Source organism: Bombina bombina, chromosome 4 (genome assembly GCF_027579735.1).
Source record: "Bombina bombina isolate aBomBom1 chromosome 4, aBomBom1.pri, whole genome shotgun sequence".
Lineage (NCBI taxonomy): Eukaryota > Metazoa > Chordata > Amphibia > Anura > Bombinatoridae > Bombina > Bombina bombina.
In genome coordinates, this window is record NC_069502.1 from 833,480,544 (window position 1) to 833,501,876 (window position 21,333).

At 42.2% G+C, this 21,333-nt stretch overlaps 1 protein-coding gene across 1 annotated transcript in view; it reads left to right on the forward strand.

Annotated features, from left to right (window-relative positions):
* Positions 1 to 21,333, forward strand: part of LOC128657946 (oocyte zinc finger protein XlCOF7.1-like) — a 198,719-nt gene that overhangs the window by 166,935 nt on the left and 10,451 nt on the right. Inside the window, exons 10-11 of the mRNA XM_053712371.1 lie at positions 8,649 to 8,756; positions 17,430 to 17,534. Of these exons, the coding sequence (XP_053568346.1) occupies positions 8,649 to 8,756; positions 17,430 to 17,534 (213 nt within the window). The remainder of the gene's footprint in view (positions 1 to 8,648; positions 8,757 to 17,429; positions 17,535 to 21,333) is intronic.

Consider the following 21,333-nt stretch of genomic DNA (forward strand, 5'->3'; position numbering starts at 1 on the left):
AGAGAAGGCCCCAGAGAAGGCTACACTAAAGGTACGGTTTGACAGGTAGGAAGAGAGCCACGAAAGGGCTGTGTCACAGATGCCGAAGGATTGGAGGATTTGGAGCAAAAGAGGGTGGTCAGCAGTGTCAAAGGCTGCAAACAAATCAAGGAGGATAAGCAGAGAGAAGTGGCCTTTTGATTTTGCTGTAAGTAGGTCGTTGGTAACCTTAACAATTGCTGTCTCTGTGGAGTGATGGGGACGAAATCCAGATTGCAGTGGGTCAAGAAAGGAGTTTAACGTAAGGAAGTGAGATAGGCGTGCATATACTAGTTTTTCGAGAAGCTTTGAGGCAAGAGGGAGGAGGGAAATAAGGCGGTAGTTGGATGGGGAGGTAGGATCAAGGGAAGGTTTTTTGAGGATAGGTGAGACCAGTGCATGTTTCAGCGATGAGGGAAATATACCAGTGCTGAGGGAGAGGTCGAAAATGCAGAGAGGGAGGGGAGTAGCTGTGAGTGGATAGGGTCAAGGGGACAGGTAGTGAGGTGAGAACGCAGTATAAGTTCTGAAACTTCTTAGTAACGGGGGAGAATGAGCTAAGTTTAATGTTATGTGGGTTGTGGTTGAGAGTGTTTGAGGGGAGGGGGAGAATGGAATTATGTTGAGAGCTGATTTCATTTCTGATGGAGTCGATTTTGTTATTGAAGTTTCTGGCAAAGTCTTGAGCTGACAGAGAAGTTGTATTAGGAGGTGGGGGAGGGCGGAGGAGAGTATTGAAAGTGGAGAACAGACGTTTTGGGTTTGAAGAAAGATTAGAGATAAGAGTAGAAAAGTAGTTTTGCTTATGGAGATTAAGGGCAGAATAGTAGGCGATCAAGATGAATTTGTAATGAAGAAAATCAGCTGAACTACGAGATTTTCTCCAGTGCCACTCAGCAGTACGGGAACATCTGCGTAGGTACCATGTCAGAGGAGTATGCCAGGGCTGAGGATGAGTGTGTGATTTCCGAGCTATGGTAAGAGGGACGAGATTGTCAAGGACAGATATAAGGGTGGAATTATACTGGCAGATAGATTGTTCAGGGCAGGAAAAGGAGAAGGATGAGAGGAGAGGTTTGAGGGAATTAGCAAGCTGTTGCTGATCTAATGACATAATGCTTCTGTGAAGTTTGGTGTGAGGAGTTGAAGGAGGGAGAGTTGTAGGGAGGGATGGTATGTTGCAAGTAAGGAGATGGTGGTCAGAAAGAGGAAAGGGGGAGTTTGTGAAGTTTGAGAGAGTGCATCGAGGATCAGGTCAAGGATACAGGGCACAGATGAGTGTACGTGTGTGATGTGTCTGAGAGACACAGGGCACAGGTGAGTGTACGTGTGTGATGTGCATGAAGGATACAGGGCACAGGTGAGTGTACATGTGTGATGTGTCTGAGGGATACAGGGCACAGGTGAGTTTACATGTGTGATGTGTCTGAGGGATACAGGGCACAGGTGAGTTTACGTGTGTGATGTGTCTGAAGGATACAGGGCACAGGTGAGTGTACATGTGTGATGTGACTGAGGGATACAGGGCACAGGGGAGTGTACATGTGTCATGTGCCTGAGGGATACAGGGCACAGGTGAGTGTTCATGTGTCATGTGCCTGAGGGATTCAGGGTACAGGTGAGTGTACGTGTGTGATGTGTCTGAGGGATACAGGGCACAGGTGAGTGTACATGTGTGATGTGTCTGATGGATGCAGGGCACAGGTGAGTGTACGTGTGTGATGTGTCTAAGGGATGCAGGGCACAGGTGAGTGTACGCGTGTGATGTGTCTGATGGATGCAGGGCACAGGTGAGTGTACGTGTGTGATGTGTCTGGTGGATGCAGGGTGAGTGTACGTGTGTGATGTGTCTAAGGGATACAGGGCACAGGTGAGTGTACATGTGTGATGTGTCTGAGGGGTGCAGGGTAGAGGTGAGTGTAAGTGTGTGACATGTATGGGGGATGCAGGGCACAGGTGAATAGATTTTAGTTTCAAAAACCTCACCAAGCCCTGTAATACATCTCACGTGGGAATTCTGATTGGTTACAATGAGGCTTTATTTGTAGCAAGTAAAGTAACTGATTCCCAGCTAACTCCCTTTACTGTATGACACAGGTTGTATTTACTGTTGTGATGATGTCATTTCATGGGTTGTTTCGCCCAGATGTGACTGCTACTGATGTAGGCTCAGGTTTATTTAACTTAAATTACACAATATATCACACTAAAGTAATTTTCTCTTGTAAGGTGTATCCAGTCCACGGATTCATCCTTTACTTGTGGGATATTCTCCTTCCTAACAGGAAGTGGCAAAGAGAGCACACAACAGAGCTGTCCATATAGCTCCCCCTCTAGCTCCACCCCCCAGTCATTCTCTTTGCCGGCTCTAAGCAACAGGGTCCCTCTCGGAAAGGTAAAGTGAATGTGGTGTTAGATTTGTAGTTTTTTGTTTCTACAAGCAAAAGTTTGTTATTTTAAATGGTACCGGTTTGTACTATTTACTCTCCAGCAGAAAAGTGATGAAGATTTCTGCAGAGAGGAAGATGATTTTAGCATGTTGTAACTAAATTCCACTGCTGTTCCCACACAGGACTGAGGAGTAAAAGAAAACTTCAGTTGGGGGGAACGGTTTGCAGGTTAGGCTGCAATAAGGTATGTTCAGTCATTTATTTCTAGACAAGACTGTGTTAATGCTAGAAAAGGACTGATAAGATCCCCATGAGGGAAGGGTAAGCTTTATTCAGAGACTAAGTATGGAATTACAAACTTACATAACAGGGCTAATTTATGTTGGTTGACACTATTTTATGGCAAGTTGACACTTTTTTATGGTAAACGATTTTTACTAATAAATATCGTTTTTTGAGACACTTTGAAGGTCCCTTTGGGTTTCTTTCAGGGGTTGTTACCCACATGGCTAATATTATAACTCTTGGGAGTGTTTCTTTAGGCCTCACAGCACCGGAGTAAGGTGGGAGGGGCCTAATTTCGCTCTTCAGATGCGCAGTTAGATTGACTAGTTCTTCAGGCTGTTTTCACATGGAGGCTCCTGCTACAGTTTGAGGACCCATAAGAAGCTTTTTCCCCATAAATCTGACTCCTAAGGGAAGGTAGGGCCACAGCAGAGCTGTGGCAAGGTGCTAAAGTTGTTTTAACCGGTCTGTTAGCTTACTATTGATCCGGTTTGGGCATTAAGGGGTTAATCGTTTTTATTGCTAGTTGTGCAATCTTACCAATGCTTTAGGTACATACTGTGAAAATTTCAAAAAGTTTGGTGCATTTTTCACTGTTTTGGAAAATTGTGTGCCCTTTTTATAACTTAAAGGCACAGTAACGTTTTTTTGCAAAGTGTGTTTTTGCTTCATTAAAGTGATTTCTAAGCCTGTTTGTCTTACTACTAGTCTGTTAAACATGTTTGAGTCCAAGGAAAATCCTTGTTCAATGTGTTTAGAAGCCATGGTGGAACCCCCTCTCAGAATGTGTCCCACTTGTACTGATATGTCTATACACCTTAAAGACCATATTGTTGCACTTAAAAATGTGGCCCAAGATGATTCTTAGACAGAAGTTAATGAGGTTAGCCCGTTGACCTCCCCCCAAGTTTCACAACCAGTTATGCCCGCTCAAGCGACGCCTAGCACCTCTAGCGTGTCTAACTCTTTTACCTTACAAGACTTGGCGGCAGTTATGGATAATACCCTCTCAGTATTTTTATCTAAGCTGCCTGTGTTACCTGCAAAGCGTGATAGCTCTGTTTTAAGAACAGATTATGAGCATTCTGACGCTTTAGTAGCCGTATCCGATATACACTCACAACGCTCTGAAATGGGGGCGAGGGATGTGCTGTCTGAGGGAGAAATTTCCGATTCGGGAAAGGTTGCTCCTCAGACAGACTCTGATACGTTGGCTTTTAAATTTAAACTAGAACACTTCCGTTTATTGCTCAGGGAGGTATTAGTTACTCTGGATGATTGTGACCCTTTGGTGGTTCCAGAGAAATTGTGTAAAATGGACAAGTACCTAGAAGTTCCTGTTTACACTGATGTGTTCTCGGTCCCTAAGAGGATTGCGGATATAGTAACTAGGGAGTGGGATAGACCAGGTATTCCTTTTGTTCCCCCTCCTGTTTTTAAGAAAATGTTCCCCATATCTGACCCCATGTGGGACTCGTGGCAGACGGTCCCTAAGGTGGAGGGGGCTGTTTCTTCACTTGCTAAACGCACAACCATACCAATTGAGGACAGTTGTGCTTTTAAAGACCCTATGGTTTACTTAAGAAAATTTTTGTTCATCAAGGTTTTCTTCTCCAACCTATAGCGTGCATTGTTCCTGTAACTCCAGACGGAGACCTCAAATGAGGACATTATGGACAGAATTAAGGCTCTTAAGATGGCTAATTCTTTTATCACAGATGCTGCTTTCCAACTAGCTAAGTTAGCGGCAAAGAATTCAGGTTTCGCCATTCTGGCACACAGGGCGCTATGGCTAAAGTCCTGGTCGGCCGATGTGTCGTCAAAATCCAAACTACTGAACATCCCTTTCATAGGAAAGACCCTTTTCGGGCCTGAATTGAAAGAGATTATCTCAGAAATCACTGGGGGAAAAGGCCATGTTCTCCCTCAGGTCAAGTCCTTTTAGACTAAGAACAAACAAAATAATTTTCGTTCCTTTCGAAATTTCAGGAGCGGTCTCGCTCCATCCTCCCCTGCGGCAGAGCAAGAGGGTAACACTTCACAACCCAGGGCAGCCTTGAAATCTTACCAGGGCTGGAACAAGGGTAAACAGGCCAAGAAGCCTGCAGCTGCCTCCAAGACAGCATGAAAGGGTAGCCCTCGGATCTAGTAGGGGGCAGACTATCTCTCTTCGCTCAGGCCTGGGCAAGAGACGTACACGATCCTTGGGCCTTAGAGATTGTATCCCAGGGATATCTCCTAGAATTCAATGACTCCCCTCCAAGGGGAAGGTTGCACATTTCTCGTCTGTCTACAGACCAGACAAAGAAACAGGCGTTCTTACGCTGCGTAGGAGACCTACATACAATGGGAGTGATTCACCCAGTTCCAATTGTGGAACAAGGGCTGGGTTTTTACTCAAACCTGTTTGTGGTTCCCAAAAAAGAAGGAACTTTCAGACCAATCCTGGATCTCAAAATTCTAAACAAATTCCTCAGAGTCCCATCATTCAAGATGGAGACCATTCGAACAATCTTACCAATGATCCAGGAGGGTCAATATATGACTACCGTGGATCTAAAGGATGCGTATCTGCGCATTCCTATCCACAGAGATCATCACCAGTTTCTCAGGTTCGCCTTTCTGGACAAGCATTATCAGTTTGTGGCACTTCCTTTCGGGTTGGCCACTGCTCCCAGAATTTTCACAAAAGTGCTAGGGTTCCTCCTGGCGGTTCTAAGGCTGCGGGGCATAGCAGTGGCGCCTTATCTAGACGACATCTTAATTCAGGCGTCGACTTTCCAAAGAGCCAAGTCTCACACGGAAATTGTTTTGGCCTTTCTGAGGTCTCACGGGTGGAAGGTGAACATCAAAAAGAGTTCTCTCTCCCCTCTCACTAGAGTTTCCTTCCTAGGAACTCTATTAGACTCGGTAGAAATGAAAATATTTCTGAAGGAGGTCAGAAAGTTAAAACTCTTAACCACTTGCCGAGCTCTTCATTCCATTCCTCTGCCATCTGTAGCTCAGTGCATGGAGACAATCGGACTAATGGTAGCGGCAATGGACATAGTCCCTTTTGCTCGGATACACCTCAGACCACTGCAACTATGCATGCTCAAACAGTGGATGTCTCCTCAAATACAGTTGGACCAGGAGACCAGGGATTCTCTTCTCTGGTGGTTGTCTCAGGATCACCTGTCTCAGGGAATGTGTTTCCGCAGACCAGAGTGGCTCATCGTAACGACCGACGCCAGTCTGTTGGGCTGGGGTGCAGTCTGGGACTCCCTGAAAGCTCAGGGCTTATGGTCTCGGGAAGAAGCTCTTCTCCCGATAAACATTCTGGAACTAAGAGCGATATTCAATGCTCTTCAGGCATGGCCTCAGCTAGCTGCGGCCAAATTCATCAGATTTCAGTCGGACAACATCACGACTGTAGCTTACATCAACCATCAAGGGGGAACAAAGAGTCTCCTAGCAATGATGGAAGTAACCAAAATAATCAGGTGGGTGGAGGATCACTCTTGCCACCTCTCAGCAATTCACATCCCAGGAGTAGACAACTGGGAGGTGGATTTTCTAAGTCATCAGACTTTTCACCTGGGGGAGTGGGAACTCCACCCGGAGGTATTTGCTCAGCTGATTCAGCTATGGGGCACTCCAGAATTGGATCTGATGGCGTCCCGTCAGAATGCCAAACTTCCTCTTTATGGGTCCAGGTCCCGGGATCCTCAGGCGGTGCTGATAGATGCTCTAGCAGCGCCTTGGTCTTTCATTCTGGCTTATGTGTTTCCACCGTTTCCTCTCCTTCCTCGTCTGGTTGCCAGAATCAAGCAGGAGAGGGTGTCGGTGATTCTAATAGCGCGTGACCACGCAGGACATGGTATGCAGACCTAGTGGACATGTCATCCGTTCCACCATGGACTCTGCCAGTGAGGCAGGACTTTCTACTACAAGGTCCTTTCAAACATCCAAATCTAATTTCTCTGCGTCTAACTGCTTGGAGATTGAACACCTAATCCTATCAAAGCGTGGCTTCTCTGAGTCGGTTATCGATACCCTGATTCAGGCTAGAAAGTTTGTCACCAGGAAAATCTACCATAAGATTTGGCGAAAATATTTTTCTTGGTGCGAATCCAAGGGTTACTCATGGAGTAAGATTAGGATTCCCAGGATATTGTCTTTTCTCCAAGATTGGAGAAAGGATTGTCAGCTAGTTCCTTTAAAAGGACAGATATCTGCTTTGTCTATTCTTTACACAAACGTCTGGCGGAGGTACCAGGCGTTCAAGCGTTTACTCAGGCTTTAGTCATAATCAAGCCTGTTTATAGACCTGTGGCTCCGCCATGGAGTCTGAATTTAGTTCTTTCAGTTCTACAAGGGGTTCCGTTTGAACCCTTACGTTCCATAGATATTAAGTTTTTATCTTGGAAATTGTTGTCCTAATCCTTCTTCGAAGAAGGAACATCTGTTACACAATCTTGATGTGGTTCGTGCTTTAAAGTTCTATTTACAAGCACCTAAGGACATGGTATGCAGACCTAGTGGACATGTCATCCGTTCCACCATGGACTCTGCCAGTGAGGCAGGACTTTCTACTACAAGGTCCTTTCAAACATCCAAATCTAATTTCTCTGCGTCTAACTGCTTGGAGATTGAACACCTAATCCTATCAAAGAGTGGCTTCTCTGAGTCGGTTATCGATACCCTGATTAAGGCTAGAAAGTTTGTCACCAGGAAAATCTACCATAAGATTTGGCGAAAATATTTTTCTTGGTGCGAATCCAAGGGTTACTCATGGAGTAAGATTAGGATTCCCAGGATATTGTCTTTTCTCCAAGATTGGAGAAAGGATTGTCAGCTAGTTCCTTTAAAAGGACAGATATCTGCTTTGTCTATTCTTTACACAAACGTCTGGCGGAGGTACCAGACGTTCAAGCGTTTACTCAGGCTTTAGTCAGAATCAAGCCTGTTTATAGACCTGTGGCTCCGCCATGGAGTCTGAATTTAGTTCTTTCAGTTCTACAAGGGGTTCCGTTTGAACCCTTAAATTCCATAGATATTAAGTTTTTATCTTGGAAATTGTTGTCCTAATCCTTCGAAGAAGGAACGTCTGTTACACAATCTTGATGTGGTTCGTGCTTTAAAGTTCTATTTACAAGCACCTAAGGATTTCAGACAAACAACTTCTTTGTTTGTTATCTATTCTGGTAAGAGGAGAGGTCAGAAGGCGACCGCTACCTCTCTTTCCTTTTGGCTGAAAAGCATCATCCGTTTGGCCTATGAGACTGCTGGCCAGCAGCCTCCTGAAACAATTACTGCTCATTATACCAGAGCAGTGGCTTCCACATGGGCTTTTAAAAATGAGGCTTCCGTTGAACAGATTTGTAAGGCAGCGACTTGGTCTTCGCTGCATACATTTTCCAAATTCGATACTTTTGCTTCTTCTGAGGCTATTTTTGGGAGAAAGGTTTTACAAGCAGTGGTGCCTTCCGTTTAAGGTACCTGTCTTGTTCCCTCCCTTCATCCTTGTCCTAAAGCTTTGGTATTGGTATCCCACAAGTAAAGGATGAATCCGTGGACTGGATACACCTTACAAGAGAAAACAGAATTTATGCTTACCTGATAAATTACTTTCTCTTGTGGTGTATCCAGTCCACCGCCCGCCCTGGCTATTAAGTCAGGTAGATTTTTTGTTTAAACTACAGTCACCACTGCACCCTATGGTTTCTCCTTTTTCTTCCTAACCTTCGGTCGAATGACTGGGGGGTGGAGCTAGAGGGGGAGCTATATGGACAGCTCTGCTGTGTGCTCTCTTTGCCACTTCCTGTTAGGAAGGAGAATATCCCACAAGTAAAGGATGAATCCGTGGACTGGATACACCACAAGAGAAAGTAATTTATCAGGTAAGCATAAATTCTGTTTTTAAATAAAGGCCATGTAAATAGTGATTCATTTATTCATTCTTTTTTTTTCCAGGTGAAAAAGATGCTAAGATTTCATGTAACATGGAACACATAGAAGATCAGTGGCTAAGAAATATAACAGAAGATGCAGAGCAGGAAATATGTGACAATATAAATTCAGGTAAGTGCACGTGTGTGACGTGTCTGAGGGATACAGGGCACAGGTGAGTGTACATGTGTGACATGCCTGAGGGACGCAGAGCAAAGGTGAGTGTACGTTTGTTATGTGTCTGAGGGACGCAAAACAAAGGTGAGTGTACGTGTGTGACGTGTCTGAGGGATGCAGGGCAAAGGTGAGTGTACGTGTGTGATGTGTCTGAGGGATACAGGGTACAGGTGAGTGTACGTGTGTGATGTGTCTGGGGGATACAGGGTACAGGTGAGTGTACGTGTGTGATGTTTCTGAGGGATGCTGAGGATAGGTGAGTGTACGTGTGTGATGTGCCTGAGGGATGCAGGGCACAGGTGAGTGTATGTGTGTGACGTGTCTGAGGGATGCAGAGCAAAGGAGAGTGTACGTGTGTGATGTGTCTGAGGGATACAGGGCACAGGTGAGTGTACGTGTATGATGTGTCTGAGGGATACAGGGCACAGGTGAGTGTACGTGTGTGATGTGTCTGAGGGATACAGGGTACAGGAGAGTGTACGTGTGTGATGTGTCTGAGGGATACAGGGCACAGGTGAGTGTACGTGTGTGATGTGTCTGACCATGGAACTCCCAGTAAAGTAGCCTACAAGTTTCTCATAAAATTGTGCAAACATAAATAGCATTATAAACACATTTTTCGAAGAACTACCTTGTTATTTGACTGCTGTGCAAGCTTAGTCCTAAACATGTAACTAAGTCTCCTTTTTACTGGTTGCTAGGCGCCTCTATGGACGAGTGTACACTGTGCACCAGCAGTGATTCTGTGACATTTGTTTGCCGTGTGCTATAGATCATTAGCAAGACCTAAGTTATCATATCGCACTGCACTGCAGAGGGTACACGTGCCTTAGCAGTAAATTTCAAAATGCTAGATTTCTAATATAGTATTGTTTTATCTTTTTTATATTTATAGGCCATGTTCTCATTTTAATTTACCTTCTAAATAATACTTGATTTCCTGAGACTGGTGTAGAGTCCTTTGAGAAATCAAGGGTTAAGTCCTCATGTAGCCGCTACAAAATTACTGGCTTCTGGATTTTTGGGCTGCCTCGTTGTTTTGTACAAATTTGTCAGTCTTACAATACCCCATATAGATAAAGACACTCGTAGATAGACAGATATTTAACATTTACATACTGCTAGATTACGAGGCTTGCGTCAGGCTTAAAAAGCAGCGTTGAGAGGTCCCAACGCTGCTTTTTAACGCCCGCTGGAATTACAAGTCTTGCAGGTACAGGTGTACCGCTCACTTTTCGGCCAGACTAAAAAATACCGCAAATCCACTTAAGTCAATTGCGTATCCTATTTTTTCAATGGGACTTGCATAGCGCCAGTATTACGAGTCTTCCAAAAAGTGAGAGGTACACCATCTCCTGTCAAGCCTGGTACCGCATTTTAAAGTCAGTAGTTAAGAGTTTTATGGGCTAACGCCGTAGTATAAAACTCTTAACTAAAGTGCTAAAAAGTACACTAACACCCATAAACTACCTATTAACCCCTAAACCGAGGCCCCCCCCCACATCGCAAACGCTATAATACATTTCTTTCATGTAATTAGCAAGAGTCCATGAGCTAGTGACGTATGGGATATACATTCCTACCAGGAGGGGCAAAGTTTCCCAAACCTTAAAATGCCTATAAATACACCCCTCACCACACCCACAATTCAGTTTTACAAACTTTGCCTCCGATGGAGGTGGTGAAGTAAGTTTGTGCTAGATTCTACGTTGATATGCGCTCCGCAGCAAGTTGGAGCCCGGTTTTCCTCTCAGCGTGCAGTGAATGTCAGAGGGATGTGAGGAGAGTATTGCCTATTTGAATGCAGTGATCTCCTTCTACGGGGTCTATTTCATAGGTTCTCTGTTATCGGTCGTAGAGATTCATCTCTTACCTCCCTTTTCAGATCGACGATATACTCTTATATATACCATTACCTCTGCTGATTCTCGTTTCAGTACTGGTTTGGCTTTCTACAAACATGTAGATGAGTGTCCTGGGGTAAGTAAATCTTATTTTCTGTGACACTCTAAGCTATGGTTGGGCACTTTGTTTATAAAGTTCTAAATATATGTATTCAAACATTTATTTGCCTTGACTCAGAATGTTCAACATTCCTTATTTTTCAGACAGTCAGTTTCATATTTGGGATAAATGCATTTGTTTCAATCATTTTTTCTTACCTTAAAAAATTTGACTTTTTTCCCTGTGGGCTGTTAGGCTCGCGGGGGCAGAAAATGCTTCATTTTATTGCGTCATTCTTGGCGCGGACTTTTTTGGCGCAAAATTTTTTTTCTGTTTCCGGCGTCATACGTGTCGCCGGAAGTTGCGTCATTTTTTGACGTTTTTTTGCGTCAAAAATGTCGGCGTTCCGGATGTGGCGTCATTTTTGTCTCCACATTATTTAAGTCTCATTATTTATTGCTTCTGGTTGCTAGAAGCTTGTTCACTGGCATTTTTTTCCCATTCCTGAAACTGTCATTTAAGGAATTTGATCAATTTTGCTTTATATGTTGTTTTTTTCTTTTACATATTGCAAGTTGTTCCACGTTGCAACTGAGTCAGAAGATACTTCAGGAAAATCACTGCCCAGTGCTGGAGCTACCAAGCTAAGTGTATCTGCTATAAACTTTTGGTATCTGTTTCTCCAGCTGTTGTTTGTATTGCATGTCATGTCAAACTTATTAATGCAGATAAAATTTCCTTTAGTACTGTTACATTACCTGTTGCTGTTCCGTCAACATCTAATTTTCAGAGTGTTCCTGATAACATAAGAGATTTTATTTTTTTTTAAATCCATTAAGAAGGCTATGTCTGTTATTTCTCCTTCTAGTATACATAAAAGTCTTTTAAAACTTCTCTTTTTTCAGATGAATTTTTAAATGAACATCATCATTCTGATACTGATAATGGTTCTTCTGGTTCAGAGGTTTCTGTCTCAGAAGTTGATGCTGATAAATCTTTGTATTTGTTCATTCTTTACTTAAAGAAGTATTATTTGCATTAGAAATAGAGGATTCTGGTCCTCTTGATACTAAATGTAAATGTTTAAATAAGGTTTTTAAATCTCCTGTAGTTATTCCAGAAGTGTTTAATCTCCCTGATGCTATTTCTGAAGTAATTTCCAGGGAATGGAATAATTTGGGTAATTTATTTACTCCTTCTAGACGTTTAAGCAATTATATCCTGTGCCATCTGACAGATTAGAGTTTTTTGGGACAAAAATCCCTAAGGTTATGGGGCTGTCTCTACTCCTGCTAAATGTGCTACTATTCCTACGGCAGATAGTACTTCATTTAAGGATCCTTTAGATAGGAAAATGGAATCCTTTCTAAGAAAAGCTTACTTATGTTCAGGTAATCTTCTTAGACCTGCTATATTTTTAGCGGATGTTGCTGCAGCTTCAACTTTTTGGTTAGAAGCTTTAGCGCAACAAGTAACAGATCATAATTTTATAGCATTATTATTATTCTATAACATGCTAATAATTTTATTGGTGATACCATCTTTTGATATCATTAGAGTTGATGTCAGGTATATGTCTCTAGCTATTTTAGCTAGAAAAGCTTTATGGATTAAACTTGGAATGCTGATATGTCTTCTAAGTCAACTTTGCTTTCCCTTTCTTTCCAGGGTAAATAATCATTTTCGTTCCTTTCCTCACAACAAGGAACAAAAGCCTGATCCTTCATCCTCAGGAGCGGTATCAGTTTGGAAACTATTTCCAGTTTGGAATATATCCAAGCCTTATAGAAACCTATAGCCAGCTCCTAAGTACCTATGAAGGTGCGGCCCTTATTCCAGCTCAGCTGGTATGGGGCAGATTACGTTTTCTTCAAAGAAATTTGGATCAATTCCGTTCTCAATCTCTGGTTTCAGAACATTGTTTCAGAAAGGTACAGAATTGGCTTCAAGTTAAGGCCTCCTGCTAAGAGAATTTTTTCTTTCCCGTGTCCCAGTTAACACAGCAAAGGCTCAGCATTTCTGAAATATGTTTCAGATCTAGAGTTGGCTGGAGTAATTATGCCAGTTCCAGTTCTGGAACAGGGGCTGGGGTTTTATTTTATCTCTTCATTGTACCAAAGAAGGTCAATTCCTTCAGACCAGTTCCGGATCTATCATTATTGAATCGTTATGTTAGGATACCAACATTCAAGATGGTTACTATAGGACTATCCTGCCTTTTGTTTAGTAAGGGCATTATATGTCTACAATAGATTTACAGGATGTGTATCTGCATATTCCGATTCATCCAGATCACTTTTAGTGTCTGAGATTCTCTTTTTAGACAAGCATTGCCAGTTTTGTGGCTCTACCGTTTGGCCTAGCCTCAGTTCCAAGAATTTTTTTCAAAGGTTCTCGGTGCCCTTCTTTCTGTAATCAGAGAACAGGGTTTTGGTATTTCCTTATTTGGACGATATCTTGGTACTTGCTCAGTCTTCTCATTTTCGAAGAATCTCATACGAATCGACTTGTGTTGTTTCTTCAAGTTCATGGTTGGAGGATCAATTTACCAATCAGTTCATTGATTCCTCAGACAAGGGTAACCTTTTTAGGTTTCTAGATAGATTCAGTGTCTATGACTCTGTCCTTGTCAGACAAGAGAAGTTTAACATTGATATCAGCTTGTCAAAACCTTCAGTCACAATCATTCCCTTTGGTAGCCTTATGCATGGAAATGTTAGGTCTTAGGACTGCCGCATCAGATGCGATCTCCTTTGCTCGTTTTCACATGCGACCTCTTCAGCTCTGTATGCTGAATCAATGGTGCAAGGATTACACAAAGCTATCTCAATTAATATCTTTAAAACCGATTGTTCGACACTCTCTAACGTGGTGGACAGATCACCATCGTTTAATTCAGGGGGCTTCTTTTGTGCTTTCGACCTGGACTGTAATTTCAACAGATGCAAGTCTCACAGGTTGGGGAGCTGTGTGGGGATCTCTAACGGCACAAGGAGTTTGGGAATCTCAGGAGGTGAGATTACCGATCAATATTTTGGAACTCGTGCAATTTTCAGAGCTCTTCAGTTTTGGCCTCTTCTGAAGAGAGAATCGTTCATTTATTTTCAGACAGACAATGTCACAACTGTGGCATACATCAATCATCAAGGAGGGACTCACAGTCCTCTGGCTATGAAAGAAGTATCTCGAATTTTGGTTTGGGCGGAATCCAGCTCCTGTCTAATCTCTGCGGTTCATATCCCAGGTATAGACAATTGGGAAGCGGATTATCTCAGTCGCCAAACGTTGCATCCGGGCGAATGGTCTCTTCACCCAGAGGTATTTCTTCAGATTGTTTAAATATGGGAACTTCCAGAAATAGATCTGATGGCGTCTCATCTAAACAAGAAACTTCCCAGGTATCTGTCCAGATCCCGGGATCCTCAGGCGGAGGCAGTGGATGCATTATCACTTCCTTGGAAGTATCATCCTGCCTATATCTTTCCGCCTCTAGTTCTTCTTCTAAGAGTAATCTCCAAGATTCTGAAGGAATGCTCGTTTGTTCTGCTGGTAGCTCCGGCATGGCCTCACAGGTTTTGGTATGCGGATCTTGTCCGGATGGCCTCTTGCCAACCGTGGACTCTTCCGTTAAGACCAGACCTTCTGTCGCAAGGTCCTTTTTTTTTTCAATCAGGATCTGAAATCCTTAAATTTAAAGGTATGGAGATTGAACGCTTGATTCTTGGTCAAAGAGGTTTCTCTGACTCTGTGATTAATACTATGTTACAGGCTCGTAAATCTGTATCTAGAGAGATATATTATAGAGTCTGGAAGACTTATATTTCTTGGTGTCTTTCTCATCATTTTTCTTGGCATTCTTTTAGAATACCGAGAATATTTCAGTTTCTTCAGGATGGTTTAGATAAGGGTTTGTCCGCAAGTTCCTTGAAAGGACAAATCTCTGCTCTTTCTGTTCTTTTTCACAGAAAGATTGCTATTCTTCCTGATATTCATTGTTTTGTACAAGCTTTGGTTCGTATTAAGCCTGTCATTAAGTCAATTTCTCCTCCTTGGAGTTTGATTTTGGTTCTGGGGGCTCTTCAAGCTCCTCCATTTGAACCTATGCATTCATTGGACATTAAATTACTTTCTTGGAAAGTTTTGTTCCTTTTGGCCATCTCTTCTGCCAGAAGAGTTTCTGAATTATCTGCTCTTTCTTGTGAGTCTCCTTTTCTGATTTTTCATCAGGATAAGGCGGTGTTGCGAACTTCTTTTGAATTTTTACCTAAAGTTGTGAATTCCAACAACATTAGTAGAGAAATTGTGGTTCCTTCATTATGTCCTAATCCTAAGAATTCTAAGGAGAAATCGTTGCATTCTTTGGATGTTGTTAGAGCTTTGAAATATTATGTTGAAGCTACTAAATCTTTCCGAAAGACTTCTAATCTATTTGTTATCTTTTCCGGTTCTAGAAAAGGCCAGAAAGCTTCTGCCATTTCTTTGACATCTTGGTTGAAATCTTTAATTCATCTTGCCTATGTTGAGTCGGGTAAAACTCTGCCTCAGAGGATTACAGCTCATTCTACTAGGTCAGTTTATACTTCCTGGGCGTTTAGGAATGAAGCTTCGGTTGATCAGATTTGCAAAGCAGCAACTTGGTCCTCTTTGCATACTTTTACTAAATTCTACCATTTTGATGTATTTTCTTCTTCTGAAGCAGTTTTTGGTAGAAAAGTACTTCAGGCAGTGGTTTCAGTTTGAATCTTCTGCTTAGGTTTTTCATTAAACTTTATTTTGGGTGTGGATTATTTTCAGCAGGAATTGGCTGTCTTTATTTTATCCCTCCCTCTCTAGTGACTCTTGTGTGGAAAGATCCACATCTTGGGTAATCATTATCCCATACGTCACTAGCTCATGGACTCTTGCTAATTACATGAAAGAAAACATAATTTATGTAAGAACTTACCTGATAAATTCATTTCTTTCATATTAGCAAGAGTCCATGAGGCCCGCCCTTTTTTTGTGGTGGTTATGATTTTGTATAAAGCACAATTATTCCAATTCCTTATTTTATATGCTTTCGCACTTTTTTCTTATCACCCCACTTCTTGGCTATTCGTTAAACTGATTTGTGGGTGTGGTGAGGGGTGTATTTATAGGCATTTTAAGGTTTGGGAAACTTTGCCCCTCCTGGTAGGAATGTATATCCCATACGTCACTAGCTCATGGACTCTTGCTAATATGAAAGAAATTAATTTATCAGGTAAGTTCTTACATAAATTATGTTTTTTTAACCCCTAATCTGCCGAACCGGACATCGCCGCCACTATAATAAATATATTAACCCCTAAACTGCCGCACTCCTGCCTCGCAAACACTAGTTAAATTTTATTAACCCCTAATCTGCCGTCCCTAACATCGCCGACACCTACCTACATTTATTAACCCTTAAGCTGCCGCCCCCAATGTCGCCGCCACTATATTAAAATTATTAACTCCTAAATCTAAGTGTAACCCTAACACCCCGCTAACTTAAATATAATTTAAATAAATCTAAATAAAATTACTACAGTTAACTAAATTATTCCTATTTAAAACTAAATACTTACCTATAAAATAAACCCTAAGCTAGCAACAATATAACTAATAGTTACATTGTAGCTATCTCACGGTTTATTTTTATTTTACAGTTCAACTTTGTATTTATTTTAACTAGATAGAATAGTTACTAAATAGTTATTAACTATTTAATAGCTACCTAGCTAAAATAAAGACAAATTTACCTGTAAAATAAAACCTAACTTAAGTTACAATTACACCTAACACTACACGATAATTAAATTAATTCCCTAAATTAACTACAATTAAATACAATTATCTAAAGTACGAAAAAAAAAAACCCCACTAATTAACAGAAAATAATAAAATAATTACAAGATTTTTAAACTAATTACACCTAATCTAATCCCCCTAATAAAATAAAAAAAGCCCCCAAAATAATAAAAAGCCCTACCCTATACTAAATTACAAATAGCCCTTAAAAGGGCTTTTTGCGGGGTATTGCCCCAAAGTAATCCGCTCTTTTACCTGTAAAAAAAAAAAAGTACAATACCCCCCCCCCCAACATTAAAACCCACCACCCACACACCCAACCCTACTCTAAAACCCACCCAATACCCCCTTAATAAAACCTAACACTAACCCCTTGAAGATCACCTTACCGGGAGTCGTCTTCACCCAACCGGGCTGAAGTCCTCAACAAAGCCGGGAGAAGTCTTCATCCAACCGGGCAGAAGTGGTCCTCCAGACGGGCAGAAGTCTTCACCCAGACGGCATCTTCTATCTTCATCCAAACTTTGGTTAACAAAAGCTTGTTACAATAGCTCTGACATAAGAGGGAATAACAATCTAGAGGGGCGGCGCATGCGCAATGCGCTAAAGGGAGTAATACCAGACTGGTCGCACATCCAGAAAATATTCTAAGGGGCTTAGGCATTGTACTTTGTAAACAGACATTTAAAAAAATATTTATAAATGCAGACGATTCACACAGAATGTTCTGCACTACCATACTTAAATTCCTGCTATTATGTTTAAAAATGTATTATTTTTTGTGTGAACTGTCCCTTTAAGTTAATTGTAGGAGTTTGATGTTATTTTTGAAATTTCAGTGATTTATTTATTTATTCTTTTTTTTTCCCCCAGGTGAAAATGATGCTAAGATTTCATGTATCATGGGACAAACAAAAGATCAGTGGCTAAGAAATGTCCAACCATCAGAGCAGGAAATGTGTGCCAATATAAGTACAGGTGAGTGTACGTGTGTGAGATGTCTGAGGGACGCAGGGTGCAAGTGAGTGTACGTGTGTGACATGTCTGTGGGACGCAGGGTGCAAGTGAGTCTACGTGTGTGACGTGTCTGTGGGAAGTAGGGCACATGAGTGCGACATGTCTGAGGGAAGCAGGGCACGCATGAGTGTATGTGTGTGACATGTCTGTTAAGTTGGGCACGTGAGTGTTTGTGACGTGTCTGTGGGAAGTAGGGCACATGTGTGCGACATGTCTGAGGGAAGCAGAGCACACATGAGTGTATGTGTGTGACATGTCTGTAAAGTAGGGCACGTGAGTAAGTGTGTGTAATGTCTGTGTGATATGTCTAAGGGATGCAGGACATAGGTGAGTGTATATGGGTGACACGTGAGAGGGACGCAGGGCACAGGTGAGTAAGTGTGTGACATGTCTGGGATGGAGGGAATAGGTGTGTGTACGTGTGACATATCTAAGGAAAGCAGTTTACATGTGTGACACTTGAGAGGGATGTAGGGCAAAGTGAGTGTTTGTGTCATGTCTGTGAGAAACAGGGCACAGATAGTGTATGTGTGCGACATGTGAGGGTTGCAGGGCACAGGTGAGTGTACGTGTGAGATGCGTCTGCGGGAAACAGGGCACAGGTGAGTGTGCATGTCTGATGTGTATGTTCACTAATAGTTTATTTTACATATTATATATTACTTTTTATATAAAGTGATACTTTGGTTTTCATTACAAGTAAAGAATATATGGCATAAATGCAACATTCTAAAAAAAATAAAACTAAATGTTTTGTGCTAATAGCAATAATTATTTAAAGGGACACTCAAATAAACTTTTATGATTCAGAAAGAGCATTCAGTTTTATGATACTTTCCAATTTACTTCCATAATCAAATTTTGCAGTCTTTTTATATACATACTTTCTGGGGAACAAGCTCCTACTTAGCATGTGCACAAGCTCACAGGGTATATGTATACTAGTCTGTGATTGGCTCATGTCTGTCACATGATAAAGGGAGGCGGAAAAAGGGTAAAAAAAATAAATTTGACAGAATTTTTTTTACTGCTTATTTGAAATTCAGAGTAGGTATTATTGTCTTGTCTTTTTATTATGCATTTGTTAATTATGCAATTGTATTTAATGGTCCTTTATGTTACATATTAACCCTCTTTTCTGTGATGTAAATGCTCTTAGCCTTTTTTAAGTTAACTCAATAGCTGTGGTGGTTTGATGTTATTTTGGAAATTTGTTACAAGTTGATATCCTTTTGGTTTATTTGTATTGGGGTATTTTAAGCTTTTTCAGCTAAATACTCCTCATCTATATGATATTACAGATTTGGCTACCTTACTTCCTTTCCTCAGATACCCCTACGCTCATTCTCAGTGACTTCAACCTCCCTGTTGATAATCCCACTGCCTCCTATGCAAAAAACTTCTGCAACTCACTTCCTCTTTTGGCCTGTCACAATGGACTGACTCTCCCACTCACAAAGATGGTCACTCCCTTGATCTGTTTTTCAGCTATCGATCCACTATCTCAAACTTCACAAACTTACCTTTTCCTCTTTCTGACCACCACCTCCTCACTTGTAACATCTCCTCCCTCCCTATAATTCTCCCTCCTTCTACCTCTCACACTAAACTTCACAGCAGTATTAAGTCAATAGATAAGCAACAGCTTGCTAGCTCTCTCGAACCTCTTCTCTCTTCCAACCGCTCCTTTTCTTGTCCTGATGAATCTATCTGCCACTACATCTCCACCCTTACATCGGTTCTTGATAATCTGGCCACACCTACCATAGGTCAGAAAACATACACTCATCCTCAGCCCTGGCATACTCCTCTGACACTGTACCTACGCAGATGTTCCGTACTGCTGAGCGACACTGGAGGAAATCTCAGAGTTCTGCTGACTTTCTTCACTATAAGTTCATCTTGAACGCTTACTATTCTGCCCTTAATCTATATAAGCAACATTACTTCTCTACTTTTATCTCTACTCTTTCTTCAAACCCAAAATGTCTGTTCTCCACATTCAATACTCTTCACTGCCCACCCCCACCTCCCACCAAAACTTTTCTCTCAGCTCAAGATTTTGCCAGTTACTTTAATAACAAAATAGACTCCATCAGAAATGAAATCCGCTCTCAACATACTTCCAGTCCCCCACCCCCTCAAAAGCTCACAATCATCCAAAACCCACATAGCCATAAATTTAGCTCTTTTACCCCTGTTACAGAGGAAGAAGTTTCTGCCCTTATACTATCCTCTCACCTCACTACCTGTCCCCTCGACCCCATCCCCTCACAACTACTCCCCTCCCTCTCTTCTACCCTTACCTCTATACTCGCACACATCTTCAACCTCTCCCTCAGCACTGGTATAGTTCCCACATCTCTTAAACATGCATTAGTCACACCTATCCTCCAAAAACCTTCTCTCGATCCAACCTCCCCATCCAACTACCACCCTATTTCCCTACTCCCTTTTGCCTCAAAGCTTCCTGAAAAGCTAGTATATGCACGTCTAGCCCATTTCCTTACATTAAACTCCCTCCTTGACCCACTGCAATGCGGATTTTGTCCCTTTCACTCAACAAAGACAGCAATTGTTAAGGTTACCAACGACCTACTTACAGCAAAATCCAAAGGCCACTTCTCTCTACTTATCCTCCTTGATCTGCCTGCAGCCTTTGATACTGTCGAGCACCCTCTTTTGCTCCATACCCTCCAATCCTTCGGCATCTGCGACACAGCTCTCTCTTGGTTCTCTTCCTATCTGTCTAACCATACCTTTAGTGTAGCCTTCTCTGGGGCATGCTCTGCCCCGTTACCCCTTTCTGTTGGGGTACCGCAAGGCTCTGTCCTCTGTCCCCTTCTCTTCTCAATCTACACGTCCTCATTAGGTTCCTTAATAAAGTCTCAAAGGTTTAATTATCATTTGTATGCAGACGATACCCAAATCTACCTCTCTGCACCAGAACTATCTCCTTCCTTGCTAACCCGTGTCACTGTCTCTCTCATATCTCATCTTGGATGTCCTCTCACTACCTCAAGCTAAAACTCTCCAAAACTGAGTTCCATATCTTCCACCCTTCTTCCAAAATCTCCACCCCCCATGACTCTATAACTGTTGATAACTACATCATTACCTCACATGCCATCTTGGGGTCACACTTGACTCAGATCTTTCTTTCACTCCTCACATTCAGTTATTGGCTAAAGCCTGCGGCTTCCACTTTAAAAACATTGCTTACATTAGACATTTCCTTACACAAGACACAACTAAGATTTTAAACCACTCTCTCATCCTTTCCCGCCTCATCTACTGCAACTCCATCCTCTCTGGTCTCCCTAGCTGCCACCTAGCTTCTTTTACAATCCATAATGAATGCCTCTGCCAGGCTCAACTTCCTTACACGTCGCTCTTCATCTTCCGCACCTCTCTGCCAATCCCTTCACTGGCTTCCTCTTGCCTCCAGGATTAAACACAAAATTCTCACTCTGACACACATAGCCCTCCACTGCATTGCTCCCCCCTACATCTCAGATCTTGTCTCCTGATACTCTCCCTCCCGTCCCCTTCGCTCCGCTCATGATCTCCTACTACAAGTGCTTCCTGAAGAGTCTACTATTCAGGGACACATACAACCTACACGAACCTTCCTTATCTCCCCTGCTATTCCCTTAAACTCCATGGCACGTAAGCCTATGAGCCCAGCTGTTTGTAGTTCACCTTCATAAGAGCCGACTACAACAGTGCAACTCTCAGCAGGACCCTCTACCACTTTGAT